The 15,363-nt window shown below is 34.1% G+C and overlaps 1 protein-coding gene across 2 annotated transcripts in view; it reads left to right on the plus strand.

The window, feature by feature from the left end:
• Positions 1-8,875, plus strand: part of LOC148940962 (aarF domain-containing kinase 1-like) — a 75,416-nt gene extending 66,541 nt beyond the window's left edge. Inside the window, exon 10 of one of the 2 annotated variants that reach the window (XM_089104854.1) lies at positions 8,624-8,871. In XM_089104854.1, coding sequence (XP_088960980.1) covers positions 8,624-8,822 — 199 coding nt within the window. In that variant the 3' untranslated portion in view covers positions 8,823-8,871. Of the gene's footprint in view, positions 1-8,623 lie in introns of both variants that reach the window. The other variant, XM_089104855.1, reaches the window with a different exon arrangement.
• The last annotated feature ends 6,488 nt before the right edge of the window (positions 8,876-15,363 follow it).

Genomic DNA, 15,363 nt, shown 5'->3' on the forward strand with positions numbered 1-15,363 from the left:
TTCATGAGACGGTAAAGAATTATGAATGCAATACTTTTGGTAACGCAGAAAAAAGATTAACATTTCAATGATCTCTATTTGGATTTTGATGTTGATCAAATAGTTCATGATAACTGACGGTAAGTAAGGAGAAATTATAACGTATGAGGGGATTTGCCCCCTCCTCAAAACCTCGCTCTTTAAATTGTGTCCCAATTCTTTAAAAACTACTTCTGGAAGACAAAGGTCGTTTAATTAGAGCAATACATAATTTTTTTTTTAAATGCTGAAAAACTTTAGTGTGAAGATCGAGGTGTTGAAGAGGGGGCAACCCACTCATATACATTATAATTTATGTTCGGTCTAATTTTTAATGTTGCTCCTTACGTTCAGTTAAAAAATCTTGTTTTTTTTTTATTTAATGATGCTTAGAGACAAATTAAAGTAAAAGTACATAAAAATGAAAAAAGTAAGTAATTAAAAACAATAGACGAAAAAATAGCCTACTTATAAAAACTAAGATATAAACTCCCAGATGTCTGTTCTGTTGAGCAATGTCGAAGCGTTGGACGGATATTTTTTTTTTAACAATATCGACATTTTTCAATTTGGTTATCAAACACCAAAATATATAATGCCTTTAGACTACTCAGTGTTTATAAAAAGTAACGCATTATCAAAGTAGTTTGGTCAAAGTTAAACGTTAAAACTAAGATTAAGAAAATCAAATAAAAATGTTTATCAAATATTTGCGATATAATTTTGAATACCAAAAACCAATATATTTGACACCTTTATACTTCATAACCGTAGAAAATTAAATCTTGTTCCAAGTGGCAACTAGGTAAATACAATTACATCTGGATAAGACAAAAAACGTATCCGTTCAGGGGAAAAAATTCCCAGCATTCCGTTTAGGGGAAACATTTCTGATTATGGTGGCTTCATATATCAGCTCAAGGGTGCTCTTGCGTTGCAAGCAAAAGTTGACGGCATATTTTTACCGAAATTACCCCTTATTAAGTTGTTTACTATAATCATATAAACTTTCTTGTGTACTAATAACTGCACTAGTTACTAATTAACAAATACATATTTAGGATCACTATAAGAAGCTGATTCTTTGATTTAATGTTATCAATAGTTAGGCTCTTATAGTTTCGTTATTGACAAGGATCGTTATTTATTTGCCATTCTTTACTATGAAGTATTTGATTGTTTTTTTTGTTGTTTTTATTGCCCGAACCAAATCATATAGCAAAAATGTTTCTTGAAAACTAGAAAAGAGTCACTTAGTCACAAATTAGAACTTGTATTTTCCTTATTAAGGGTCAAAATATATTGGCAGGCAGCCAATAATAGAGCAACACACATTTTTTCCATGGTTTTTCTCTATTCTGCTCTCGTTCCTTTGGTTTCCTCATAATTACTTTATAGTAACAAATATCGAGGGGGAGGGCATGGCCTCCCTGCCGGCGCCCATGTTATTTAGGTTAAATTTTTTGACAATTTATAGATTATGTAATTTTTTGATTGTTTATACAGGATTTGTCATTAGGAAAGGGAAAAATGTTCGAACCTGGTTGTGTCACAAAATAGTAAGGGTCTAAATGTGAAACTTCGTTGGATGCTTAGGGGCATTTCGAACTAAATAAAAATCCACTGTGTGCATCCTGGTTATATGGAAGGAGGAATAAAATTTAAAAAATAATTATTTAGAGAAAAACGTAAGGATGATTGATAAAATATTGACAATAAAGAATACGGTTACTTTGGGGCAAGTTATTTGGTAATTTAAAATTAGGCAATTTTTCGACTGTTTACACACAGGATTCACTAAGAAAGGAGGGACTGTTTCAAATCACATGAGTTTCGAAAGACTAAGGGTGTCAATGCAAAACGCAAGTGAATGTTAAGGAGTAATTTTTAGCTAAATCAAAGGGCACTATGGACAAATGGCTTATAAAAAAGGCGTATCTGTAATATCTTAGGAATAGCTAAGGGTTTTAACTTGAAACATTCAGGTCCCCTACTGCTGCTGCTTTAGCAACGGCTGCGACCATTCATTAATTTGACTGCAACCACTTGCGACTGTGACCACTTCCAATTGCGACTGCTTTCAGGCAATTTTAAAAAGTTTTTTTATCAACACCAGAGCATATTATTTGCATGTGGGTTGTTAAAAATTTCTACCAGCAATAGCCTTAGAAGAGCCAAGGGTATTAGGGTGAAACTTTCTGGGCTTGTTGAAAGGGATGTCGGAAAGTAATTGAGGGGAAGGGGGCTGAATACCAGACAACTAAAATTCATATATCAGTCATGCCTCGCCCCCAACATACCCTGAGGCAAGAATGAAAAATTATGCAACTTATCGATTGTTTCCATGTAGTATTTATGATTCAAAAGGGGGGGGGAGAGGGCTATATCCTGGGTTAGCAAAAAAGAATGAAGACATTACGGTGAAACTTCATGACGTTTTGACCATTATGAACAAAATGGCTAATTTTGATCAAATATTTTTGGAAGAAGGGTTTGGTGAAAACGGGCTTGGGAGGGAAATGGATTGGTATCAATCCCTTTGATTCTTATAAAGAGCATTAAAACTTTCAATTTCCAGCTGAATGAGCACCTTCCAAAGTTTCTACGACAACTCCTTCCATGTCAAAAAGATTAATAAATTGAAACTTTATTGCTCTTTACTTATATTGCGTTTCAGAAATTTTTATTGAAAACCGCCAACAGTATCTTCATATCAACACAAAATCTAAAGAGGGCTAATTAAATCGTGAGAGAATAATATTTTCTTATACACAAAAACTGATCACAGTGAGTGGAGAGAAATAACACACCCTATAGCCGCACAGTCGCAAGTACAGAGACCACCTTCTCCACAATACAAATTTTTATTTGATTTTCTTAATCTTAGGTTTAATGTTTTACATTGAACAAACTACTTTGATAATGCGTTACTTTTTATAAACAATTGAGTCTAAAGGTATTAAATATTTTGGTGTTTGATAACAAAGTTCAAAACTGTAGATATTCTTAAAAAATATCCGTGAAAATATCATAAAAAAAAAGTTTTAATTGTGCTCCTTACTTTTAGTTAAAAAACTTGTTTTTTAATTGAATTTCTGATTGTTTTTTTAATAACGCCAGGATACCTGGCCCCTTCCACGGAAAAATGCCCCTTACCACAAAAATATCCTCTGGGCAATTCAGTCCTGGCGAAAATTTACCCCGAACAATTACCCTTAACATCTCCACGCCTAAAATTGAATCGGTAAAGAAGAAGCAAGACATAAAGGAATTTTGTGTAGGAATTCTGGCAAATTCATCAAGTGTAAAATTTCCCCTGAAAAGTTCACCCCCCTGGAAACTTCCCTCTCCAAGGAAATTTCTCCCCGTGCAAAATCCTACCAGCAAAAAATTTCTTCCCTCCCAACCCGAAGAATGTATGCATATTCCCAATAACAAATAAAGCAATGGTTAAATTTTATAACTTAAAAACCATTCCCCAGGGGCTGAAGGGGGCCATTTTATCTCTAAAGACATAGTTATTGGGCCTTTCAACTATGCTGAAGAAAAATTCATCTCAACATTTGGATCAGACGATTTTGGAAAAAGGTGACGTGGGAGGGGGCCTAGTTGCCCTCCAATTATTTTTGTCATTTAAAAAGGGCACTAGAATCTTTTATTTCCATTAGAATGAACCCTCTCTCGACGGTCTGTGCCCACTGGATCAATACGATCATCCATGAAAAAAAAAACAAGTAAACAAGCATCCGTGATCTTTCTTCTAGCAAAATTACGAAATTCCACATTTTTGCAGACAAGAGCTTGAAACCTCTACAGTAGGGTTCTTTGATACGCTGAATCTGATGGTGTGTGATTTTCATTAGAATTCTATGACTTCGAGGGAGCTTTCCACCTTTTTTTGAAAATCAGACAAAATTTCCCAGGCTCGTAGCTTTTGATGGGTCAATCTAAACTTAATGACACGTATATATTTGGAATCAGCATAATAAGCCAATTCTTTTGATATATCAATAGGTATTAAAATTCAGTTTATTAGAGTTTCGGTTGCTATTGAGCCGGGTCGCTCCGTACTTACAGTTAATTACCGTGAACTGTTTGATTACTCACAAAATCCAAACAGAGATCATTGAACTATTGATCGTTTTTTCTGCGTTACCAAAAGTGCTGTATTCATAAACTTTACAGTTTCATGAAATATAATTAAACAAATAGAAAAGGATTTTCTACTAAAGTAAGGAGCAAGTTTAAAACTTAAAGTACATATAAATACTTTGTATATAAGCGGGACTGCCCCCTTCTCAACACCGTCCTTATTAAACAAAGATATTTTTAGTGCTTTGGAAAATCTTATCTTTCCTATTACAAATTTTCATTTATATTTAAAAAGAAGGCCAAAATTCACAACAAAGAGCAAGAAGGTTAGGAGGAGACCGCCCACTTCATATAAAGAATAATATTTTCAAATAGGTTTCAAATCTGTTTCTTGCTTTCAGTTGAAACGCTCTTTTTTTATCTAACTTCCGATTGTTTTCCAAATCATACCCAGGCCTAACAAAGATATAATTTGAGGCACCTATTCCTTAAATCCCTGGTTAATTGTTTTTAAAATGTGTAAATCCATAATTGTACGTGTATTAGTACCGTCCTACGTTTAAATTTTCAATTTCAATATTGGATAAAATTTGAATATAGGCTACTTAAAAAATTGGCGATGAATAGTAATTTTGCTAAGAAGTCCTTGTTAATGTTACTACAAAATATATTCGGTTGGAAGAACAGAAGTATCATTATTCATTATTTTTGTGGATGGAAATTCTGTGAGTATTTTGATCTTCTGCATAACTGAAGCCATCACAAACTCTAAAATAGGATTTTCTTATCGGTAAATACATTACCTAGATTTGTTTAAATACATTCAAGTACTTCATAGAACTAGAAAAAGAAAATACCTCCGTTTAAAATTGCTGAAAAATAAGTGCCTTGCAGTATTTGCAACCCCAAAGAAATTTCCTGGTGGGGCTGATGATGAACTGCCTTGCTATCCACCTCTGTGCTGGTAGAAATGGGAATGTAACATTTTTGCTGTATAGCGAAACAATTTAATTAATTCCTACTTCTACCTCTTTCAACATTTATCTGAAGCCTCGTGAAGAGTCAGCAGTTTGTCCATTAAAATGTACTTTTTTAGGAATCTACCCTACCCCCACCTAAACAATGACTCACCCCCCTCATTATAGCTGATCCGCAATTACAGATCGCCAAACGCGTAACCTAATTGTATTACAAATAAAGCAAATCAACTTGGTTGAATCCTGTACTGCCACCGTGTGGCATTGCTTCTTTTAACTGGAAAGCCTAAAACATAGTTATTCATACTATTAAATCAATTAGCTCCTCAGAATTTTAAATTGATTGCAAATTCATCCTCTTTGGGGTAAAGTTGTAGTTTTGTGCCCTAAAACAGAAAGAAAACAAAACTTTCCCCTGGTTCTATCTGATGTATGGTCACTTAAAAAGGAGCTTTAAATTTACGCTTGAAAGAGCTCCCTCCCAATTATTTTGGACCTTTGGTTTGATACAATCTCCCCTGGGAAAAAACAAAACAAATAAATATGCATCGACGATGTTTCTTTTGGAAAAAAAAACGCGAAATTCCACATTTGAAGATTGGAGCTTGAAACCTCTACGGTAGGGTTATCTGATATGATGTACCTAATAAAGAGCTTTTTTCAAAAATCAGGCCAATTTTCTCAGATTTTCCGTTTTGGGTGGGTAACAATAAACTGAAAGAATTTTAAATTTTTGAATTAACATAAAAAGTTAATACTATCAGTGTGGCGATTGTCGCGAGAATTTAATTTCTTGTTTTGTTGAGAATTGGTCCAAGTCAATCTTTACATCCAGTTTTTTTTTCACAGACTGTTTGATAAGATTCTATTATGACGAAATTTTTTTTTTGAACTTGTTCATTTTTTTTTTTTTAGTTGAATAGGATAATAAAAAGAAAGAGGGTCAATTTGACAGCTGAATAGTAAGTTCAAATTTAGTTTTTCTTTCGATATTCTATTTTCTTTTTCTTAATGTATGAATGCATAACGGATTTAAGTTCGAGGGGAAGAATTGTCCTGTTATGAAAGAGGTATATTTTAGATGGCTGTTATAAAATCAAAACGTGGCATCTTTGCAGGTAAGATGATTTTTGAGTATCTCTACTCCTCGTGTAAACTATTGTAAGGCGTAGGAAACTGTATAAAGGCAAGTCTACAACTGTTATAATCTCCGAAAGCAATCTTTCTGTAATTTTGGTTTGACTTTGATTTTCTTTTAAAATTAAATACGTAATAATTAAATATATTATTGATTAAACAAATTGATCCTTTTGCCAGGAATCCTTGCGGTTTAAAATTCACTGTATTTTGTTTCATTTGCAGGCAATTTAGTTGCTCTTTTTATTTGAGTTATTTTCTAAAAGTATTTAAAAATAAGCTTATTCCTACCAAAAAAAAAATCCTGAAATATATTCCCTGTCCCCCAACCACCACTGATATTTTGGCGTTTGCCCCCCCCCCCTGAAAATTTTCTGTCGTCGCTCTTGTATTTAACACAGCACGTTTGTGAACTAACTAGACCAAGTTCTTCTTTAATTGCCTTTCTCTTCTTTCAAAATCTTTGACAGTACCCTAATTTGACGGAGCATTGCCATTTGCATAATATGTTGAAATATTCACTTGTCATGCCAGCCGATACAAGTTGAAACCCTGACTGTTTATCACCTGAAGACTGGTATTTATGCCCGCCTTTTGAAACTAAATATGCAACAGTTCAGGAGTTTCTAATATAAAACTGATGGTAATAACTTTTAGTTGAAACAAATAAACTTACGGAAATGCCTTTTTAAAATTAATTAGGAAAAAAACACTAAAAGTCAAGTTGTTCCTTTCAAAATCCTCTACAAGTCCATGTTAATTTTATAATACTTGTATTTGCCGTTCTTTTAGACAAGTTGAAATGGAATTTGCACGAAAAAGCCTAGTTTAGAAAGCCCAGAAAAAAAAATTAAAGAAATAGCAAACCCAGATTATGTTGCTAGATCAGGGTAACAGATAGAAACCAAAATTGATGCCTTTATGCGTCTGGTTTCGCCTGACAAGCTAAAAATATTTAACATGGAAGGGATAGCCGGGAATTTTTCTATTCCGTTCCCCCTTAAGTATTGGTGGATAATTAGCATGCTATTGTAGTTAAAGCTGAAACAATTAGGCCTTGATTTACTCCAGGGATACGCTGTTTGTAGCTTGCATGACATGTGCGGGAGTTTAAACTTTTGGCACACTGGTCCAGAGGAATTTCCATAAATGCGTCTGTGTGATTTTCATGAGTGAGTCTGCTTGATTTCTGAAGATAAGGGATCAACACTTCCCCCTTCCCTTTCATGAAGGGAAGGGGGGATCCGATCAATATAGAGGGAATCTGTATAAACAGGCATAGTAAATTAAATTAAGTATGAATTGTGGCCAGGATCAGACACTCGCCAAATTTCATAAAATAAAATGTTTGAGCTATATTTTTCTGTATCAGCTGTCCCGTAGTAGGTTTTGATTGGAAGAAGTAATTAAGGTAATTAAATTAAAGTAATTAATTAATAAAGTAATTGGAAGAAGTAATTAAGGGATTTCCACTGGGAAGAAGTTTTGATATGTTTCTCTTGGGTTGTCATTGTTAAACATTAAGATTTCCTTATTGCTGATTCAGCCAAAGGTTCGAATGTACAAGTTCTGAATTGTTACCTAGGGATACATACAGGGGCCTGGATCTGGGTCCTTATAAACTTCGCCGAATGTCGGGGTACTTCTTATCCAAATTATCAAATAGAATTTGTTTTGTTATCCCCCCCCCCCGATAAGAAAATCCTATGCATATGTCTTTTGTTACCAATCAGTCATTTAATCGGCACAGAAAATAAAAAAGCACTGCAAATAAAAGTAGGAATACAAAAAAAATGTATATATATAATTTATATCACTCTTTTATGCCATTTTATCATCTCGATCTTCTGCTTGACAACTTTTGGCCTATACCAAGTTTTTAAAGCCATGGCATTTTCTGTGGAAATGATAATTTTCTGTGACATTCCTAGAAAATGAATTTTCTTCATTACTGACAAGCTGGAGAAGTCTTAATCCCGTCGTAACCCTCTTACTAAAGGTACCGTTTGTCGATAATAGTTGGTTACAATAAAGTGTTTATGGCATAGTCGTATAAGGGTTCACAACAGACTTTATGGTTTATTTCGAACCCGTTGCTTACTCCAGTAATACGCTTTTTTCTAAATATCGAATTTTCTTAATGCTCTTTTCTTTCTTTTTTCTTCTTATTGAAATGTTTAAAAAGAAAATCTGACAAGCATATCTCTAATGGTTATTTTTAACGCGCTGCTTAATTTAGTAATAAATAATATCCTGTCTAAATGCTCAATTTTTAAGATTAATTTTTTTTTTGAATCCTTAAGATTATTTTTTTTTTTAGAATCCTTTTGTTCTTCAAAAATTTTCAACTAAAATATGTTTTTCACACAAAAAGTATTGTAATGTATTTTTCTCTTTAGTATGTCTTCATTTATAACGATGTCTCGATGTTGTGTTCGAAGTGTCTATCTGGAGAAGCTCAAAAAATGTAATTCAAAATGGTGCTTTGTCAAGACAAATGCTGCCGAGAAATGGTGTCAGTTTAAGCTCACTCTCTACCAGTTGTATTTGCTGGTATTATTCTCACCCATCGGCTCACTGCTCAGGTTACGTTCCTGAATTTGTTTTAAAATCTTAGCTCTGTTGATTGTTTAGAAAAAATAAAGTTATATTTTTTATTTATTCCTGTTTTTACCTTTTTTTTTCTACTGGAACGTTTTGGCGTTTATTAACACATGTGAACGTTTTGTTTACATCTTGATTTCTGCGGAAGTTATGGCACGACTGTTTTGTGGCCTACTATGGGATGAGAGCTGTTTAAAGGACTAATTAGTCAAGTAGAAGCTTTACATCTGGTGAGATGGAGAAGTGTTTACGTAGGTGTCTCTAGTTCAACGCTTTGTTGATTTCCCAGTAGTAGTAAAGCTCAGTTCTACTGACGGTTCTAAAGACGTTCAATCATTTTGATCAAAACTTCCGTCAATCGATTGATTCAAGCATGACTGACCGTGTAGGAACCTGTTTGATGCTTGAGTCAAGCGTTGACGGTGATTGATAGAATGTTTGAATGACTCAAGCGGTTGGCGAGGATGGTTGGCCGTCTAGACTAGTTTTGTTCAAATAGTGCATCAGTCACCCACCAGCAACAATGGAAGACACAGCGAAAGTAAGCAAAAATGCGGAATGACTATATCCGTTTATTAATAGAGTTATACCGGGATCACCCTGAGTTATAGAATGTTAAAAGCAGAGACTATTATAACCGAAATAAGAAAAGTGCGGCATTTGACAGGATTTTGCGGGCGGTAAAGACATTGAAACCAGATTATACCGTTTCCAAACAAAAAAAGAAAATTAATGTTTTAAGAACATATTTCAACCGCGAGTACAAGGCGATCGAGCAGAAAAAGAAGTTGTAAACCAACGACCTTTATTATTTTCTTTTTTTCGCTTCAGTGCAACCAAAGTACATGTAGGAAAAGTCAAATCAGTAGTAGACTGCATTTCACAGACAGTAGACATTTCACTACCGGACTCTGAACTGAAACTAAAAATCTGCCGTGAGTTAAAATTAAACTTGAAATTAGCTTTGGTCGAGATTGAAGGGTTGATGGAAGTCGATTGAAGGTTGATTGAAGCAGACGTTAATCGATTGACGGAAGCTTTTGTTCAAAGTGATTGACTGTCTCGGGTCTCCTTTATAATTGGATTTTGCGTCGCTAAATGAAGAAAAATATCTTCATTATGGCGATTGTTCGTTTGGTTCAGTTTTGTATCACAAATCGAGAGTTTGTTTTTTCTGACTAGCCAAACTTCGGTTAAAATAAATGAAAGTTTACTGTTTGTGAACTGATAAACCTGAACTCTTTACCAGGGTCGTATCCAGGATTTTGTTCGGGGGTGGGGGTCTACAGAAAACTTAAAAGACGCGCCAGAAATGTGTTTTTATGCATTTTTATTACGTATTCACGAGTTAGACAAATATTTCGAAGGGAGGTTCAATCCCCTAACGCCTCCCCTGAATACGGCCTTGCTAGTTATATCCTTTTTAGTTCAAATAAGTTTTTCAGAGAAGTTAAAAAAACTGAAAATTTTGGTTTCAAGCAGAGTTATCAGGTGGAATTCAAGAAGCGATGTCGTTTGGCCCTTTTCATCGAGAAAATTGACCGTCCTTAGCTCATAGGTGAAATTATGTAGTGAGTATAGGGGGCTGATGCTGTTTTGATTATTACTAGTAATATAGAGACAGCTTTTGGCTAAATATATTCATTGGCGAATTTTCGATGATCTTACATTAACATTTTTGAGATACCAGAGATGAAAAACTATCAGCCGATCAATTTTTTTTTTAAATAAATTGAAGCTTTCTGTTTATGCCCTAGTAAAACTGCCTTTGATAGGTATCTAAAGGAGACTTTTTTCTTGAAGTTATCCATTAAATTTTGATTTCAATCAGACATAGTAGTCGTAATTAGTGAAGTGACGTTGCTTGACCATTGCTGACTGACAAAATATACCTTCTTGTGTTAGAACTTACCAAAAGGTAAAACTGTGTAGACAGTAAAGATGGAAGCTGGCGCTTTGAATATTGCTACTCTGAAGATAACTCTAGGATAAGTCTACTCATTGGTGATTGTTGGCGATTCAGTTGGAGGTGGAGGAAAGGTGTGCGCAGCTTTGTGGCCTTAGGTGACTTGGTGCTGCAATAATTTGTTAGTAGTGGCATTACCAGTAGTAAGTTGGCCATTTTAGAGGTTTATCAGACATATTTACTATTACATCAAAGTTGTGATAATTTATATTTAAATAAACTATTAATCTATACTCCGCATCTATAGAATGGAAGTTCTATGTTCAACTTCGAAGACAATACAATTGACAATAATATCAATTGACAATGAAAATTAATAATCAATGAATATTCGTGGAATGAACTTGTAGTTGCTAATAACAATTGACAATAATATCAACTGACATTATATATTAACAATGAATAATTAATGAACATAAGAATTGCAATGAATATTGACAATGATAGATATCGTGTGCTTGTTAAAAATAGATATTTTGCTTATTAATGTGCTTATTAATGAGCATTTTCTGATAATTTTAAGTTCTTAGAATACTTCTTATGGCCATAACTTGAATTTGCGGTCCATAAAGTTACTACTGTCATCCCAAAACTGTTAAAAGTTCACTTTCTTCACAAATGGCTAACGAGGGGATTGGCCTCTCAGACATTGCCCCCCCCTCCCCATCTGGATTTTGACAAGCTCTGTCCATTCCAAAAATAAAAGCAAATAAAGGCAAAAGTAAATCACTATTTCTGATGCTAGACTCCGGAAACACAGCAGCCTCCTGGTATAGAATTAATTCTATACCTGGTATAGATACCTCCTTAATTCTATACCTCCTGGTATAGAATTAAGTCACATTTTAGAGAAGATCTATTTTCAAAACACTAAGAGCATTAAAATTAAGGGATTTTTTTATCCTTGGAGCCATCTTAAGTATGTTTTTACCTGAAAGCCAAGTTCTTCCATGATTTTTTTTTCTTTTTGCTTGGTTGCTTCAAAACTCTGAGGTTTTAGGGCTTTACCACAATATTGTCAGCGTTGCCAGGTTGAATTGTGGAAACTATCAATTTGTTGATATACAAAGGCAATTACACCTTCAAAGGAAAGCTGCATCTTCTTAGCTGTTTGACACCATGCGTTTTTAGCTTATTTTTTAAAGATTTCTCGCCCACGCTTATTTTTTTATGCTTGAATTCAGTGACTATCAAAAATGTTTAACTGCAAGTGGAGGTATTTTTTTTAACGGATTTCGTATTTTACTAATTTTATACAGTTGTTGAAGTTTCCACTTAACCAATACAAACAATCAGATTCCAATTCCATTGCCCTTGGTACTTTAGCGGTAAGTCTTTTATCTTTTTGGTGTGACACAATGAAATTAAAAAAAGAGCTTTGCACAAAAAAGAAAAATGCATAAAAAAAAAGAATTGCGGCCAGGTTCTGCAAAATAAATTTGTTTCAATGGTTTCAGATTTTTAGATAGAATTACATCTTTTATTTGTTTTTCAAGGCCAAATTTGAAAATAATTTGATCTTATATAAATTCCTCAATTTGATACCACTTGGATGTCAGCAAGCATTTTTGCCATAATTAGCTTCAGAGTTGTTTCAGTGCTTTAAAGGGAACTGTTAAATTATTGCCTTTATTGGTTGCAACTATTTTAACAGAAAATTACTCGCTAAAAATTGGGATTTTTAGCCTTTTTGAAATGGGTACAATTTGAAAATTAGGATCATACTCATACAGCTGCTGGATTTTATTGCATATCAAAATCTGGAATACAAATACATTGTTGGAGGGGGTGACTGTAAAGCATTGTAGCCCCTCTTCTATCCTTAAGAGGATGCCTGGGTGATGATCATTTGTTTGGTATGTTGTAGGAAACATAATATTTTTGTAATTTTTAGACACCGATTTTCCATTTGACATGTGTAAAAAGAACAGGTGGGGTAGGATCATTGTTTTGTACCCAGGAGTTTAAAAAAAGTATGGGAGGAAGATTACCATTTACACAGTTTTATACCGCGTTTTTAATTATATGTTTCCTTGAATGATTTAAACCAAAATAAATACAAAATTGGTCATCCAGGAGTTCAGTTCTATCCCCTTTCTCTCATAAAGAGAGCTGACAGTGAGCAGTGAAAAAGAAGATAAAGAATGTCACTGACCCAACAAACTTCAGTTGGATAGATTGTATAAAGCTTGCAATTGTGAGCACAATATATCTAAATAGTACACTTGGAAACTAATATTTACACCTTTTCATCGTCATTTATTCCTAGTCTTAGTGACTTAGTCTTCTAAACATTAATTTTTAAACCTGCGAACTCGCAAAACGTCTAAAAGCTCATTCACTTTGCTCACACTTTCATCTAAAATGCTCAAATCATCACCATAATCTAAGTCCTGGAGTTTTTCCTCCCCGTTTGATTCCGTGGTCTCCCATTGCCTTTCCTGTGCTTCTTAAGACAAAGTCCATCAAAATGATCCATATAAAGGGGGATAGAACACAACTGTACTTAAATCCTGATTCAATACGAAACCAGCTGCTAACCTCATTTCCTACCTTAACTGCAGCAGTGTTATTCTCGTATATAGCACTAATCACTTTAATGTATTAGTCTGGTATTACCATACAAGGATAAGATCTTCGCTAAAGCTCTTCTATCAACAGAATCGAACGTTTGTTCATAATTTGTAAAAGTGAGAACCAAAGGTGTTTGATAACTCATGCACTGCTCAATTATTAACCTAAGAGTGGACATTTGGTCGACTCATCCTCTACCTTTTCTAAAACCGCACTGTTTTTCTCCTGCAACTTTGTCTACAGCATCTCTCAGTCTAAAAAGTATCGTATTACTTAGTAATTTCCTGCCTACAGAGACTAGACTAATGCCTCGATAATTAAAACACTCACTCTTATCACCTTTCTTACACAGTGGTTTAATTAATGTTTTCCTGAAATAGCTAGGTACTTCCCCTTTTTCAAAAATCATATTCATAATCTTCAATAACTTATTTCTAACCTCAGAGCCACCATATCTAATAAACTCATTTACCACACTATCAACATCTGGAGCCTTATTATTTTTTTTATCATTTTAGTACTGTCGGTAATTCTTCCTCACAAAACAAACCTTCCTCCACATCCAAGGTATCACAAACTTCTTCATTTTCCTCTATATCTTTTCCTGCAACTCTATCTCGGTTTAGCGCAATCTCATAATGTTTCGTCATTTCTCTTTATCTCTTTCCTTATCGCTAATTGTGGCCTCGTTCCTATCTTTAACTGGGACACGTTCGGATTGGTTTTATTAACATGTCAGTACAATATTTACTATTTTGCCGTCTAACTGCATCTTCCAGATCCTTGGTAATTTTATCCATGGCCTCCATTTTACATCTCCTTAGTTTATGTTATAATGCTTTCTCCACTTTCTTTACATTCATTTGTTTTCATATAATCTATCACTCAGATAATTCTTGTATAAGCCCCTTCTCCTCTCTATATAACATAAAGCTTTTTCACTAATATTCCTAGCTGTGCTCCCAACTTTCTTCCCTAAGACATCATCAGCAAACTCACAAATCGTTTTCCTAAAATCATTCCATCCATCTTCCACATTGTTAAATTTTAAACTCTTTAGTTTAGTAATCAACTGCTCCTGGAAAGTTTCTCAAATTTTCATTCTGGAGTCTACCAACATCATAACTTCCCGGGAGGTAGTTACCCTTCCGAAAATTCGGCATTAAATTACCCCTAGACACTACTAGATGGTGATCTTTAGTTTTAACATCAATAACAACAATCCTATATACCCTAGTGTCTTGTATTGATCCTGCCAGTCTGTGGTTTACAATAACATAATCCATAAGGTTAGTTGTCTTACTATGAAGTGAATACGATGCTAACTTACGGGCCATTTTATGACCAAATACCGTATTGGTTATAACTAGATTGTTATACCTACAAATTTGCAGTCTGTGGCCATTACTGTTTTCTTTTCCTACACCAAATTTACTTAGGCTAGAATACCGCTTCTGTATTTGTGTATTCGGCCACTGTAAATGATTCTTAGCATAAAATTTTTTATTAGAAGTCAAAGTTAATATGCCACAGGGGGTGTTAACAACAATGTCTTAAAGTAACTAATAAAACTATTTTTTCTAGTTTTAGAGTTAGAGATTTGTAAACATTTTTATACCTGTCATGGCCATATCTACCTAGCTTTTTTAAATCACTATACATATATATGTAGATACGAACACGTTATTGTTTGAATCCCAAATTCCCTGGAGGTTTTATTGATCTGTTTGTAGTTAAAGTTGTTGTCATAACTAGTCGCAATCTAAAGTAGTTTTAGTCCAATCTTTAAGTAGCAGCAGCAAAATTAGTAGTATTATTATTTGCAGTAGTAGCCTTACAAATTTCTTCTTATTACCCTCAGCCGTTCGTGGGATAATGCTAATACACCCTTTTGACAGCCTGCATGCAAATAGTATGTTTTGATATGGTTCAACATCCCTTATAATTTTTACATCACTATCCTTAACCATTCCAGAGATATTGCTGATACTGTCT

Source organism: Artemia sp. Qi Xiang Cuo, chromosome 19 (genome assembly GCF_049724085.1).
Source record: "Artemia sp. Qi Xiang Cuo chromosome 19, ASM4972408v1, whole genome shotgun sequence".
Lineage (NCBI taxonomy): Eukaryota > Metazoa > Arthropoda > Branchiopoda > Anostraca > Artemiidae > Artemia > Artemia sp. Qi Xiang Cuo.